The sequence below is a fragment of the Salvelinus alpinus genome, chromosome 18, assembly GCF_045679555.1.
Source record: "Salvelinus alpinus chromosome 18, SLU_Salpinus.1, whole genome shotgun sequence".
In the NCBI taxonomy this organism is placed as follows: domain Eukaryota; kingdom Metazoa; phylum Chordata; class Actinopteri; order Salmoniformes; family Salmonidae; genus Salvelinus; species Salvelinus alpinus.
The window spans coordinates 45,757,722-45,770,989 of record NC_092103.1 but is presented as its reverse complement, the minus strand read 5'-3'; the positions used below and the strand labels follow the sequence as shown (position 1 = coordinate 45,770,989).

At 43.4% G+C, this 13,268-nt stretch overlaps 1 protein-coding gene across 2 annotated transcripts in view; it reads right to left on the bottom strand.

Moving 5' to 3' along the window:
• LOC139544398 (WD repeat-containing protein 7-like) overlaps positions 1-13,268 on the bottom strand; it is a 371,233-nt gene that overhangs the window by 285,655 nt on the left and 72,310 nt on the right. For both annotated transcript variants that reach the window (XM_071351437.1, XM_071351438.1), the window contains exon 13: positions 9,259-9,454. In XM_071351437.1, the coding sequence (XP_071207538.1) occupies positions 9,259-9,454 (196 nt within the window). The remainder of the gene's footprint in view (positions 1-9,258; positions 9,455-13,268) is intronic.

Genomic DNA, 13,268 nt, shown 5'->3' with positions numbered 1-13,268 from the left:
AAAGCTACATATTGTTTTTACAGTTTTGATACTTATGACAATGTGATACTTAATATTCTGGCACATCAGCATGTCTTTGTTTATGAAACCATACTGAAGTACAATTTCACGAAATGCCCCACATCTGTCATTTTAACAACTGTCCTCCTTTAAAACAACTGGTTACAATATTATGACTTGTGTTTTTTTCCCCTCTGTGGCCCTAATATTCTATCATTTTATATATAGCCTTATAGTCTATGGGAAACTGTAAATTATCTAATGATAGCAACATCATCTAAAAATCATTTTTTATCCAAAATCATTGAAATTAATGATCACAAACGTTTAAATAATAACAGTGGGTCTAGTTATATGTGATAACAATGTATAGTGAGCAGTGAAATAACTATTGGTTTCCATTTGTGGTGACTGCTGACTGACATTAGGGATGAGATTAAATAGATCCTGGAATTTAGCCTGGTCTGGAGCAGGCTAGCTCCACAGAATAAATCTCCATGGTAATTTATACCATAACATATCCTCCTGCCCCCTATCCATCTTTAGTGCAACCGGATTACGGATCAATTGAGCCAGGATCACCAAGATATCCTGGCTTAATCCCTTATCCTAGTTTTGTGCAACAGGCCCCAGGTAAACTAGTTGTTTACACCAATCAGTGTGGATAGAGCAGGTAAACTAGTTGTTTACACCAATCAGTGTGGATAGAGCAGGTAAACTAGTTGTTTACACCAATCAGTGCGGATAGAGCAGGTAAACTAGTTGTTTACACCAATCAGTGAGGATAGAGCAGGTAAACTAGTTGTTTACACCAATCAGTGTGGATAGAGCAGGTAAACTAGTTGTTTCCACCAATCAGTGGGGATAGAGCAGGTAAACTAGTTGTTTCCACCAATCAGTGGGGATAGAGCAGGTAAACTAGTTGTTTACACCAATCAGTGTGGATAGAGCAGGTAAACTAGTTGTTGACACCAATCAGTGTGGATAGAGCAGGTAAACTAGTTGTTGACACCAATCAGTGTGGATAGAGCAGGTAAACTAGTTGTTGACACCAATCAGTGCGGATAGAGCAGGTAAACTAGTTGTTTACACCAATCAGTGCGGATAGAGCAGGTAAACTAGTTGTTTACACCAATCAGTGCGGATAGAGCAGGTAAACTAGTTGTTTACATGCGTTATGTACAGACAAGTGTAGCCTATTGCGCAAGATGCGGCTGAAATGTCATAATATTCCGGTTCTGTTCCCTGAACCCGGTTCCAAACCCGTGATTGCAATACATATCGTTGTATCGGCACATAAGTATTGATATAATATTGTGAGGTCCTTTGGCAATTCCCAGCCCTACTGGTTTATAACTAGTCTCCAGCATTCTGCATCTGAAACCAGCGTGATTGTATGGGTTGTGATAATGATGCCAGAGATGTGTTATATCATGTTGTAGTCACTGTAAGTGGATCTGATGATGGTTCATCTTGTCCTTAAAAGGGAAATTCCCCAAAACGTTTAACTTCATATTCATGTTGTGTTGTCTTAGGTCTCTCTATGTGCTGTTGATGTGTGTGTTGTCCTATATTTACATTGTATTTATTTTTTATTTTTAATCATAGGCCCCCGTCCCCGCAGGAGGCCTTTTGGGAGGCCGTCGTCGTAAATAAGAATTTATTCTTTAACTGACTTGCCTAGTTAAATAAAAATTAAAAATACTTTTATTAATAAAAACATAATCTACAGCACCACCTTAAACATCAACATGTGAAAAGGTCACATTTCTATATGTTGTAGTAAAAAAGAGAGGAAGATGAGGAAGATGAGTGAGGAAGATGAGTGTTTCCAATGACATCAACCAACTAGTCGGCAATTCCTACTCATAATTGGTTAAAAATCACTTGATGCACACCAATGATGTCATTGGACACAATCAATATATATATATATTTTTTTACTACAAAACATTTTTCACGAAACATTTTCACATTATGTTGATGTTGGGAGGGTGCTGGAAATGAATGAATGGTAAAAATGTCCCTTTAAGAAAGTGAGTTCTATTCCATTAGAGCTGGGGGGGGGGGGGGGGGGACCCATAGAAGATAAATCATTTATCTCTATGGGAAAAGCACTGAACAGAGGAGAGAGGAAATGTAGCTGTCCATCAGTAATATAATGACTCTATAAATGGAGAGGCTGTTTCCCTCACTCCTTCAGCTCCTATCAAGTGGTTCCAGACAAACCTCAGGGATCATTACTTAGGCTACCCCCGCATGTCTAACACACACACACACACACCTTACAGCCACGGCCCTTCTGCTCCCCAGCCCTGTGAGTAGACAAGGTTTGCTACTGTACGTTCTTCTGTCCTACTCAGCACAACGAGACATAACCAGCTTAAAGAGCAGACATAAACACACTAATGTGCCTAGCTAATGCAGTAACGGGCAGGGAGAGACTCCACATTTAGGGAGATGTTTTGTAAGTGCTCGACTTCCCTCCTACACTCTCCTCCCTCCTCCACTTCCTTCTCAGCCATCATCTTTACTTCCATTGCTGTGAGAGGGAGTTTAAAATCTGTCTAACGTTTTAAGAGAGAGTGCTGCGTTGCTTTACAACGCTAAACACGCGGCTTCGTATATAAGGACGGGACGGGGGACGGGGGGGGGACGAGGGGGGCAGGACGGAAGAAACGAATGCTCGAGACAATCTATTATTCATCCTGGAAAGGGTGTGTGATCTTCACTGAGCAAAAACATCGTCAAGTGAGGGGAAGAACACAAGGTTGGAGCTACCCTGGTAGTTTTTAGCTGGTCGTCGTCGTCGGGAGGAGGGACAGAAGAGACTCACTGTCTAAATGGGTGACAAGCTTCTTCTTCCTTCCTCACATCAGGCACACGGGGTAACATCGACTGCTTATAACTATAATAATATTATTCTACGTTAACTATTGGAAGACAAAATTAAATGATATCCATCGCAAGGCTCCAGCTATGCATTTGGTTTTCTAGATGGCAAGTCAGAAAGAACAATGAACAATGTCTGTGGTTACAGCAGAGTCATTCAATGCCCTCCTGGATAATGATTTGTGTTGCTTAATACATTTTTTTTTTTTTTTTTTAAATGACTTCCTGTAATACCGTAGACCCCCGGTATGGTACAGAAACAGAATGAACATATGGACCCTACTGGTTTCTAGTAATCACCACACAGTGTTTTCATCCCAAATGGAACACTATTCCCTATGTAGTTCCCTATGGGCACTGGTTAAAAGTAGGGAATAGGGTGCCACAGTAGGGAATAGGATGCCAAAGTAGGGAATAGGGTGCCAAAGTAGGGAATAGGGTGCCAAAGTAGGGAATAGGGTGCCAAAGTAGGGAATAGGGTGCCCTTTGGGACACCACCAGTGAGAAAACAAGAAAATTGTATTAAACCAATCTGCCCATGAGTGGCGTCTTATCTAACACCTCCACCTAGACAACGTATCAGCCTCTCGCTCACTTAGTAGCCTACTACACCTCAATGACTTTGGTTATTAAAACAACTACGCAGACAAGTTCTTGCCTGGTTTCGATCTTATCTGTGGGAAAGATATCAGTTCGTCTCTGTGGATGGTTTGTTCTCTGACAAATCAATGGCAAGTTCCAGTGTTCCTCAAGGTTCCGTTTTAGGACCATTAATGTTTTCACAATAAAATGCTACCTCTTGGTGATGTCATTCGGGAAACACAATGACAACTTTCACTGCTATGCTGACGACACACAGCTGTAAATTTCGATGAAAACATGGTGAAGCCCCAAAATTGCCTACCCTGGAAGCCTGTGTTTCAGACATAAGGAGGTGGATGGCGGATAATGTTTTACTTTTAAACTCGGACAAAACAGAGATGCTAGTTCTAGGTCGCAAGAAACAAAGAGATCTACTGTTTGATCTAACAATGAATCTCTGGTTGTACAGTCATTTCAAATAAAACAGTGAAGGACCTTGGCATTACTTTCGATCCTGATCCCTCTTTTCACAAACATAAAAATGAATCTTAAGACAAGCTTTTTAACATCTTCGTAACATTGCAAAAATCTGAAACTTTTGTCTAAATATGAAGCAGAAAAAACGAATCCATGCTTTTGTCATGTTAAGAATAGATTACTGCAATGCTCTACTCTCCGGCTACCCAGATAATGTACTAAACACACTTCAGCTAAAAACAGCTGATAGAATCTTGACTAGAACCAAAAATATATATTGTATTACTCCTGTGCTAGCCTCTCTACACTGGCTTCCTGTTAAGGCTAGGGCTGATTTCAAGGTTTTATTGCTAACCTACAAAGCATTACATGGGCTTGCTCCTACCTATCTTTCCGATTTGGTCTAGCCTTACATACCTACACGTAACACTACAATCACAAGACGCAGGCCTCGTTATTGTTCCTAGAATTTCTAAGCAAATAGCTGGAGGCGGGGCTTTTTATGGAATGGTCTGCCGATCCATGTGAAAGAATCAGACTTTACTGAACGTTTACGTCTTCTCTCAGTAGATTGAGTGTAGTCTGGCCCAGTGGTGCCAAGGTGAACGGCAAGGCACTGGAGTTACAAAACCACCCTTGCTGTCTCTGCGGCTCAGTTCACTCCACTGGGATTCTCTGCCTCAGAATTAACTTTTGGATATCAGAGCGGCGGTAACTCACCTGCATTACAACCAGGAATTCAACTTTCTCAAATTGGATCCTTTGTTTATACCCCCCAGAGAAATTGAACTTATCCCATAGGCTGCTCCAAGACGCCACCGGCCGAGAAGAAGTATTCGGAGTGGACTTCTAGTCCGACTCAGGAGGCGTGCAAACCATCCACCGCTTCAGAGTATATTACTCGCTAATGTTCAGTCTCTGGACAATAAGGTAGATGACCTCAGGGCGAGGATCCGCTTCCAGAGAGACATCAGGGACTGTAACATATGATTCCGTGACCGAGTGTTTCCCTCCGAATATAATGTCCCTGTCCATACAGCCAGCTGGGTTCTCAGTACATCGCACAGATAGGAAAATAACTCTCCGGGAAGAAGAAAGGTGGTGAGGTATGTTTCATGATTAACCACTCAGGGTGTGATTGTGATAACATACAGAAACTCAAGTCCTTTTGTTCACCCTACCTAGAATACCTCATAAAAAAAAAATCAAATCGTATTACCTCCCAAGAGAACTGTCTTGTTATAGTCACAGCTGTGTATATTCTCCCACAAGCCAATACCAAACTGGAAACCACATATCCTGAGGCCGCATTTATTGTTGCTGGGGATATTAACAAAGCTAATTTTTGAAAGATGCTACCGAAATTCTAACACATTGACTGTAGTACACGCGCTGGGAAAACACTTGCCCACTTCTATCCTACAAGGCCCTTCCCTCACTTCCTTCCGGCAAATCAGATCACGACTCCATTTTGCTCCTCCCTCCTTATAGGCAGAAACTCAAAAAAGAAGTAGCCGTGCTAAGGTCTATTCAATGCTGGACTGACCAATCGGAATCCATGCTTCAAGATTGATTTGATCACGTGGACTGGGATATGTTCCGGGTAGCCTCGGATAATAACATTGACGTATACACAGACACGATGACCGAGTTCATCAGGAAGGGTATAGGGGATGTTGTTCCCACAGTGACTATTAAAACCTACCCAAACCATAAACCGTGGATAGATGGCAACATTCACTTTAAACTGAAAGCACGAACCACCGCATTTGACCTATGGCAAGGTGACTGGGAATATGGCAGAAAACAAGCAGTGTAGTTATTCCCTCCATAAGGCAATCAAACAGGCGAAACAGAGACAAAGTGGAGTTGCGGACTATCACGGATTACAAAGGGAAAACCAGCGACGTCACGGACACCGACGTCTTGCTCCCACACAAACTAAACACCTTCTTCGCCCGCTTTGAGTATAACACTGCCACCGACGTGGCCCGCTCCAAAGGACTGTGGGCTCTCGTTCTCCATGGCCGATATGAGTAAGACATTTAAGTGGTTTAACCCTAGCAAGGCCGGCATTCCTAGCCACGTCATCGGAGTATGCGCAGACCAGCTGGCTGGAGTGTTTACGGACATATTCAATCTCTCCCTATCCCAGTCTGCTGTCCCCACTTGCTTCAAGATGTCCACCATTGTTCCTGTAACCAAGAAAGCAAAGGTAACTGAACTAAATTACTATCGCCCCGTAGCACTCACTTCGGAAGTGCTTTGAGAGACTAGTCAAGGATCACATCCCCTCCACCTGACAACCTAGACCCACTTCAATTTGCTTACCACCCTAATAGATCCAAAGACGATATAATCGCCATTGCAATGCACACTGCTCTATCCCATCTGGACAAGAGGAATACCTATGTAAAAATGCTGTTCATTGACTATAGCTCAGAATTCAACACCATAGTACCCTCCAAGCTCATCATTAAGCTCGGGGCCCTGGGTCTGAACACCGCCCTGTGCAACTGGGTCCTGGACTTCCTGATGGGCCGCCCCCAGGTGGTGAAGTTCGGAAACAACATCTCCTGTACTCCCTGTTCACCCACAACTGCGTGGCCATACACGCCTCCAACTCAATCATCAAGTTCGCAGACGACACAACAGTAGTGGGCTTGATTACCAACAACGACGAGACAGCCTATAGGGAGGAGGTGAGGGCCCTCGGAATGTGGTGTCAGGAAAATAACCTCTCACTCAATGTCAACAAAACAAAAGAGATGATCGTGGACTTCAAGAAACAGCAGAGGAAGCAGCCCCCATATCCACATCGACAGGATCGACAGGAACGCGGTGGAAAAGGTGGAAAGCTTCAAGTTCCTCGGTGTACACATCACTGACAAACTGAAATGGTCCACCCACACAGACAGCGTGGTGAAGAAGGCACAACAGCGCCTCTTCAACCCCAGGAGGCTGAAGAAATTATCCTTGGCCCCTAAGACCCTCACACACTTTTACAGATGCACAATTGAGAGCATCATGTCTGGATGTATCACCGCCTGGTACGGCGACTGCACTGCCCAGAACCACAGGGCTCTCCAGAGGGTGGTGCGGTCTTCCCAACGCATCACCGGGTGGCACACTGTCAGCCCTCCAGGACACCTACACCACCCAATGTCACGGCCTGTTCACCCCACTGTCATCCAGAAGGCAAGGTCAGTACAGGTGCATCAATGCTGGGACTGAGAGATGGGAAAAAACAGCTTCCATCTCAAGGCCATCAGACTTAAATAGCCATCACTAGCCGGCTACCACTCAGTTACTCAACCCTACATACATAGACATGGAATCACTGGTCACTTTAATAATGTTTACATACTGCTTTACTCATGTCATATGTACAGTGCCATTCGGGAAAGTATTCAGACCCCTTGACTTTTTCCCACATTGTTCGGTTACAGCCTTATTCTAAAATGTATGAAATAGTTTTTCCTCATCATTCTGCACACAGAACACCATAATGACAAAGAAAACAGGATTTTTGAAATTTGTGCTAATTTATACAAAATAAAAAAAGTAAATATCACATTTGCATAAGTATTCAGACCCTTTACTCAGTTCTTTGTTGAAGAACCTTTGGCAGCGATTACAGCCTCGAGTCTTCTTGGGTATGACGCTACAAGCATGGCACACCTGAATTTGGGGAATTTCTCCCATTCTTCTCTGCAGATGCTCTCAAGCCCTGTCAGGTTAGAAGGGGAGCATCGCTGCAAAGCTTTTTTCAGGTCTCTCCAGAGATGCTCGATCGAATTCAAGTCCAGGCTCTGGCTGGGCCACTCAAGGACATTCAGAGACTTCTAAATCATGTCCAATCAATTGAATTTACCACAGGTGGACTCTTGATGATCAATGGAAACAGGATGCACCTGAGCTCAATTTCAAGTCTCATAGCAAAGGGTCTGAATACTTACGTAAATATGGTATTTCAAAATGTCTACATTTCTAAAAACCTGTTCTCATTTTGACATTATGGGGTATTGTGATGTCACTATGGGGTATTGTGATGTCACTATGGGGTATTGTGTGTAGATTGCTGAGGATTTATTTTTATTTATATAATACATTTTAGAATAAGACTAACGTAACAAAATGTGGAAAAGTCAAGGGGTCTGAATACTTTCCGAAGGCACCGTATACACTGTATTCTATTCTACTGTAATTTAGCCACTCCGACATTGCGGAAGGTAGCGTAGTGGTTAGAGCGTTGGACTAGTAACCGGAAGGTTGCAAGATTGAAACCCTGAGCTGACAAGGTCAAAATCTGTTGTTCTGCCCCCTGAACAAGGCAGTTAACCCACCGTTCCCCGGTAGGCCGTCATTGAAAATAAGAATTTGTTCTTAACTGATTTGCCTAGTTAAATAAAGGTTAAAAAAAATTGCTCGTCCTAATATATAGAGTGGGGAGAACAAGTATTTGAAACACTGCCGATTTTGCAGATTTGCCTACTTTACAAAGCATGTAGAGGTCTGTAATTTTTATCATAGGTACACTTCAACTGTGAGAGACGGAATCTAAAAAAAAAAATCCTGAAAATCACATTGTATGATTTTTAAGTAATTAATTTGCATTTTATAATACTATGAAAAGCCAACTGACATTTACTCCTGAGGTACTGGACCTGTTGTACCCTCGACAACCATTGATTATTATTTGACCCTGTTGGTCATCTACGAACATTTGAACATCTTGAAGAACGATCTGGCCTTAAATGGCCATGTACTCTTATAAATGCAGGCAGAACAAACAAAGTCCTCAGCAAACAAATAGTGCACAGTTGGAAGAAAAAACATTAGCAAAGTGTAATAAAGCTTGATATCATGCCTTCAGCACCGTTCCATTATCAAACTACAGCAAAGGTTGTTAGATTATAAACAGATATTTCATTACAGAAGTTCATTAATGACAAAAATAAGAAAATAGACGCAAACAAAACTCCCATTATCTCATTAATCATGGTTACAATGAATAAACCCTCTGCAATGTAACACATCACCCTATTTTAATAGTGTTCAAGTGTGTGCCTGTATGCGTGTCGCTCTGTCGCAACGGTATGTGTGTGTGTGTGTCACTCTCCGTCTCACCTGTGTGTGTGCGCGTCTCTCTTTTGCGTGTGTGTGTGTACCTGTATGCGTATCGCTCTGTCGCAAAGGTGTGTGTGTGTGTGTGTGTCACTCTCCGTCTCACCTGTGTGTGCGCGCGTCTCTCTCTTTTGGATGCGTGTATGCGCGCGCGTGTGTGTGTGTGTGTGTGTGTCTCACCTGTGTCCATCTGCCACACATACACTGATCCATCACAGCAGCCCACCACCAGGTAGTCATCACAGGGGCGCCACTTGATGACCTGGATGGGGAAGAGGTGTCGAGACGCCAGCATGATGCACTTCCTCTCCCGCAGGCTGAGCAGACCCACCGAGTGGTCACTGGCCACAGAGCACACACAGTGCTGAACACGATTCTGTCGAGAGGAGAGAGAGAACTAATTATCAAAATCCAGAAAAGAGTTGTTCAATTCTTCAACCACCTAAAAGGAAGCGATTCCCAAACCTTCCATAACAAAGCCATCACCTACAGAGAGATGAACCTGGAGAAGAGTCCCCTAAACAAGCTGGTCCTGGGGCTCTAACACAAACAGACCCCACAGAGCTACAGGACAGCAACAAAATTAGACCCAACCAAATCATGAGAAAACAAAAAGATAATTACTTTTATTTATTTATTTTTATTCCACCTTTATTTAACCAGGTAGGCAAATTGAGAACACGTTCTCATTTACAATTGCGACCTGGCCAAGATAAAGCAAAGCAGTTCGACACATACAACAACACATAGTTACACATGGAGTAAAACAAACATACAGTCAATAATACAGTGAAAAATAAGTCTATATACAATGTGAGCAAGTGAGGTGAGATAAAGGAGATGAAGGCAAACAAAATATATAAAATATATACAGTGAGGGAAAAAAGTATTTGATCCCCTGCTGATTTTGTACGTTTGCCCACTGACAAAGAAATGATCAGTCTGTAATTTTAATGGTAGGTTTATTTGAACAGTGAGAGACAGAATATCAACAAAAATATCCAGAAAAACGCATGTCAAAAATGTTATAAATTGATTTGCATTTTAATGAGGGAAATAAGTATTTGACCCCCTCTGCAAAACATTACTTAGTACTTGGTGGCAAAACCCTTGTTGGCAATCACAGAGGTCAGATGTTTCTTGTAGTTGGCCACCAGGTTTGCACACATCTCAGGAGGGATTTTGTCCCACTCCTCTTTGCAGATCTTCTTCAAGTCATTAAGGTTTCGAGGCTGACATTTGGCAACTCGAACCTTCAGCTCCCTCCACAGATTTTCTATGGGATTAAGGTCTGGAGACTGGCTAGGCCACTCCAGGACCTTAATGTGCTTTTTCTTGAGCCACTCCTTTGTTGCCTTGGCCGTGTGTTTTGGGTCATTGTCGTGCTGGAATACCCATCCACGACACATTTTCAATACCCTGGCTGAGGGAAGGAGGTTTTCACCCAAGATTTGACGGTACATGGCCCTGTCCATCGTCCCTTTGATGCGGTGAAGTTGTCCTGTCCCCTTAGCAGAAAAACACCCCCAAAGCATAATGTTTCCACCTCCATGTTTGACAGTGAGGATGGTTTCTTGGGGTCATAGGCAGCATTCCTCCTCCTCCAAACACGGCAAGTTGAGTTGATGCCAAAGAACTCCATTTTGGTCTCATCTGACCACAACACGTTCACCCAGTTGTCCTCTGAATCATTCAGATGTTCATTGGCAAACTTCAGACGGGCATGTATATGTGCTTTCTTGAGCAGGGGGACCTTGCGGACGCTGCAGGATTTCAGTCCTTCACGGCGTAGTGTGTTACCAATTGTTTTCTTGGTGACTATGGTCCCAGCTGCCTTGAGATCATTGACAAGATCCTCCTGTGTAGTTCTGGGCTGATTCCTCACCGTTCTCATGATCATTGCAACTCCACGAGGTGAGATCTTGCATGGAGTCCCAGGCCGAGGGAGTTTGACAGTTATTTTGTGTTTCTTCCATTTGCGAATAATCGCACCAACTGTTGTCACCTTCTCACCAAGCTGCTTGGCAATGGTCTTGTAGCCCATTCCAGCCTTGTGTAGATCTACAATCTTGTCCCTGACATCCTTGGAGAGCTCTTTGGTCTTGGCCATGGTGGAGAGTTTGGAATCTGATTGATTGATTGCTTCTGTGGACAGGTGTCTTTTATACAGGTAACAAACTGAGATTAGGAGCACTCCCTTTAACAGTGTGCTCCTAATCTCAGCTCGTTACCTGTATGAAAGACACCTGGGAGCCAGAAATCTTTCTGATTGAGAGGGGGTCAAATACTTATTTCCCTCATTAAAATGCAAATCAATTTATAACATTTTTGACATGCGTTTTTCTGGATATTTTTGTGGTTATTCTGTCTCTCACTGTTCAAATAAACCTACCATTAAAAGTATAGACTGATCAATTCTTTGTCAGTGGGTAAACGTACAAAATCAGCAGGGGATCAAATACTTTTTTCCCTCACTGTATATAAATAAATAAAAATATAAAAAAGGCCATGGTGGCGAAGTAAATACAATATAGCAAGTTAAAAAAACACTGGAATGGTTGATTTGCAGTGGAAGAAAGTGTAAAGTAGAGATAGAAATAATGGGGTGCAAAGGAGCAAAATAAATAAATAAATACAGTAGGTAAAGAGGTAGTTGTTTGGGCTAAATTATAGATGGGCTATGTACAGGTGCAGTAATCTATGAGCTGCTCTGACAGCTGGTGCTTAAAGCTAGTGAGGGAGATAAGTGTTTCCAGTTTCAGGGATTTTTGTAGTTCGTTCCAGTCATTGGCAGCAGAGAACTGGAAGGAGAGGCGGCCAAAGGAAGAATTGGTTTTGGGGGTGACCAGAGAGATATACCTGCTGGAGCGCGTGCTACAGGTAGGTGCTGCTATGGTGACCAGCGAGCTGAGATAAGGGGGGACTTTACCTAGCAGGGTCTTGTAGATGACCTGGAGCCAGTGGGTTTGGCGACGAGTATGAAGCGAGGGCCAGCCAACGAGAGTGTACAGGTCGCAGTGGTGGGTAGTATATGGGGCTTTGGTGACAAAACGGATGGCACTGTGATAGAATGCATCCAATTTATTGAGTAGGGTTTTGGAGGCTATTTTGTAAATGACATCACCGAAGTCGAGGATTGGTAGGATGGTCAGTTTTACAAGGGTATGTTTGGCAGCATGAGTGAAGGATGCTTTGTTGCGGAATAGGAAGCCAATTCTAGATTTAACTTTGGATTGGAGATGTTTGATGTGAGTCTGGAAGGAGAGTTTACAGTCTAACCAGACACCTAGGTATTTGTAGTTGTCCACATATTCTAAGTCAGAGCCGTCCAGAGTAGTGATGTTGGACAGGCGGGCAGGTGCAGGCAGCGATCGGTTGAAGAGCATGCATTTAGTTTTACTTGTATTTAAGAGCAATTGGAGGCCACGGAAGGAGAGCTGTACGGCATTGAAGCTCGCCTGGAGGGTTGTTAACACAGTGTCAAAAGAAGGGCCAGAAGTATACAGAATAGTGTCGTCTGCGTAGAGGTGGATCAGAGAATCACCAGCAGCAAGAGCGACATCATTGATGTATACAGAGAAGAGAGTCGGTCCAAGAATTGAACCCTGTGGCACCCCCATAGAGACTGCCAGAGGCCCGGACAACAGACCCTCCGATTTGACACACTGAACTCGATCAGAGAAGTAGTTGGTGAACCAGGCGAGGCAATCATTAGAGAAACCAAGGCTGTCGAGTCTGCCGATGAGGATGTGGTGATTGACAGAGTCAAAAGCCTTGGCCAGGTCAATGAATACGGCTGCACAGTACTGTTTCCTATCGATGGCGGTTAAGATATCGTTTATGACCTTGAGCGTGGCTGAGGTGCACCCATGACCAGCTCTGAAACCAGATTGCATAGAGGAGAAGGTATGGTGGGATTCGAAATGGTCGGTAATCTGTTTGTTGACTTGGCTTTCGAAGACCTTAGAAAGGCAAGGTAGGATAGATATAGGTCTGTAGCTGTTAGGGTCAAGAGTGTCCCCCCCTTTGAAGAGGGGGATAACCGCAGCTGCTTTCCAATCTTTGGGAATCTCAGACGACACGAAAGAGAGGTTGAAAAGGCTAGTAATAGGGGTGGCAACAATTTCAGCAGATAGTTTTAGAAAGAAAGGGTCCAGATTATCTAGCCCGGCTGATTTGTAAGGGTCCAG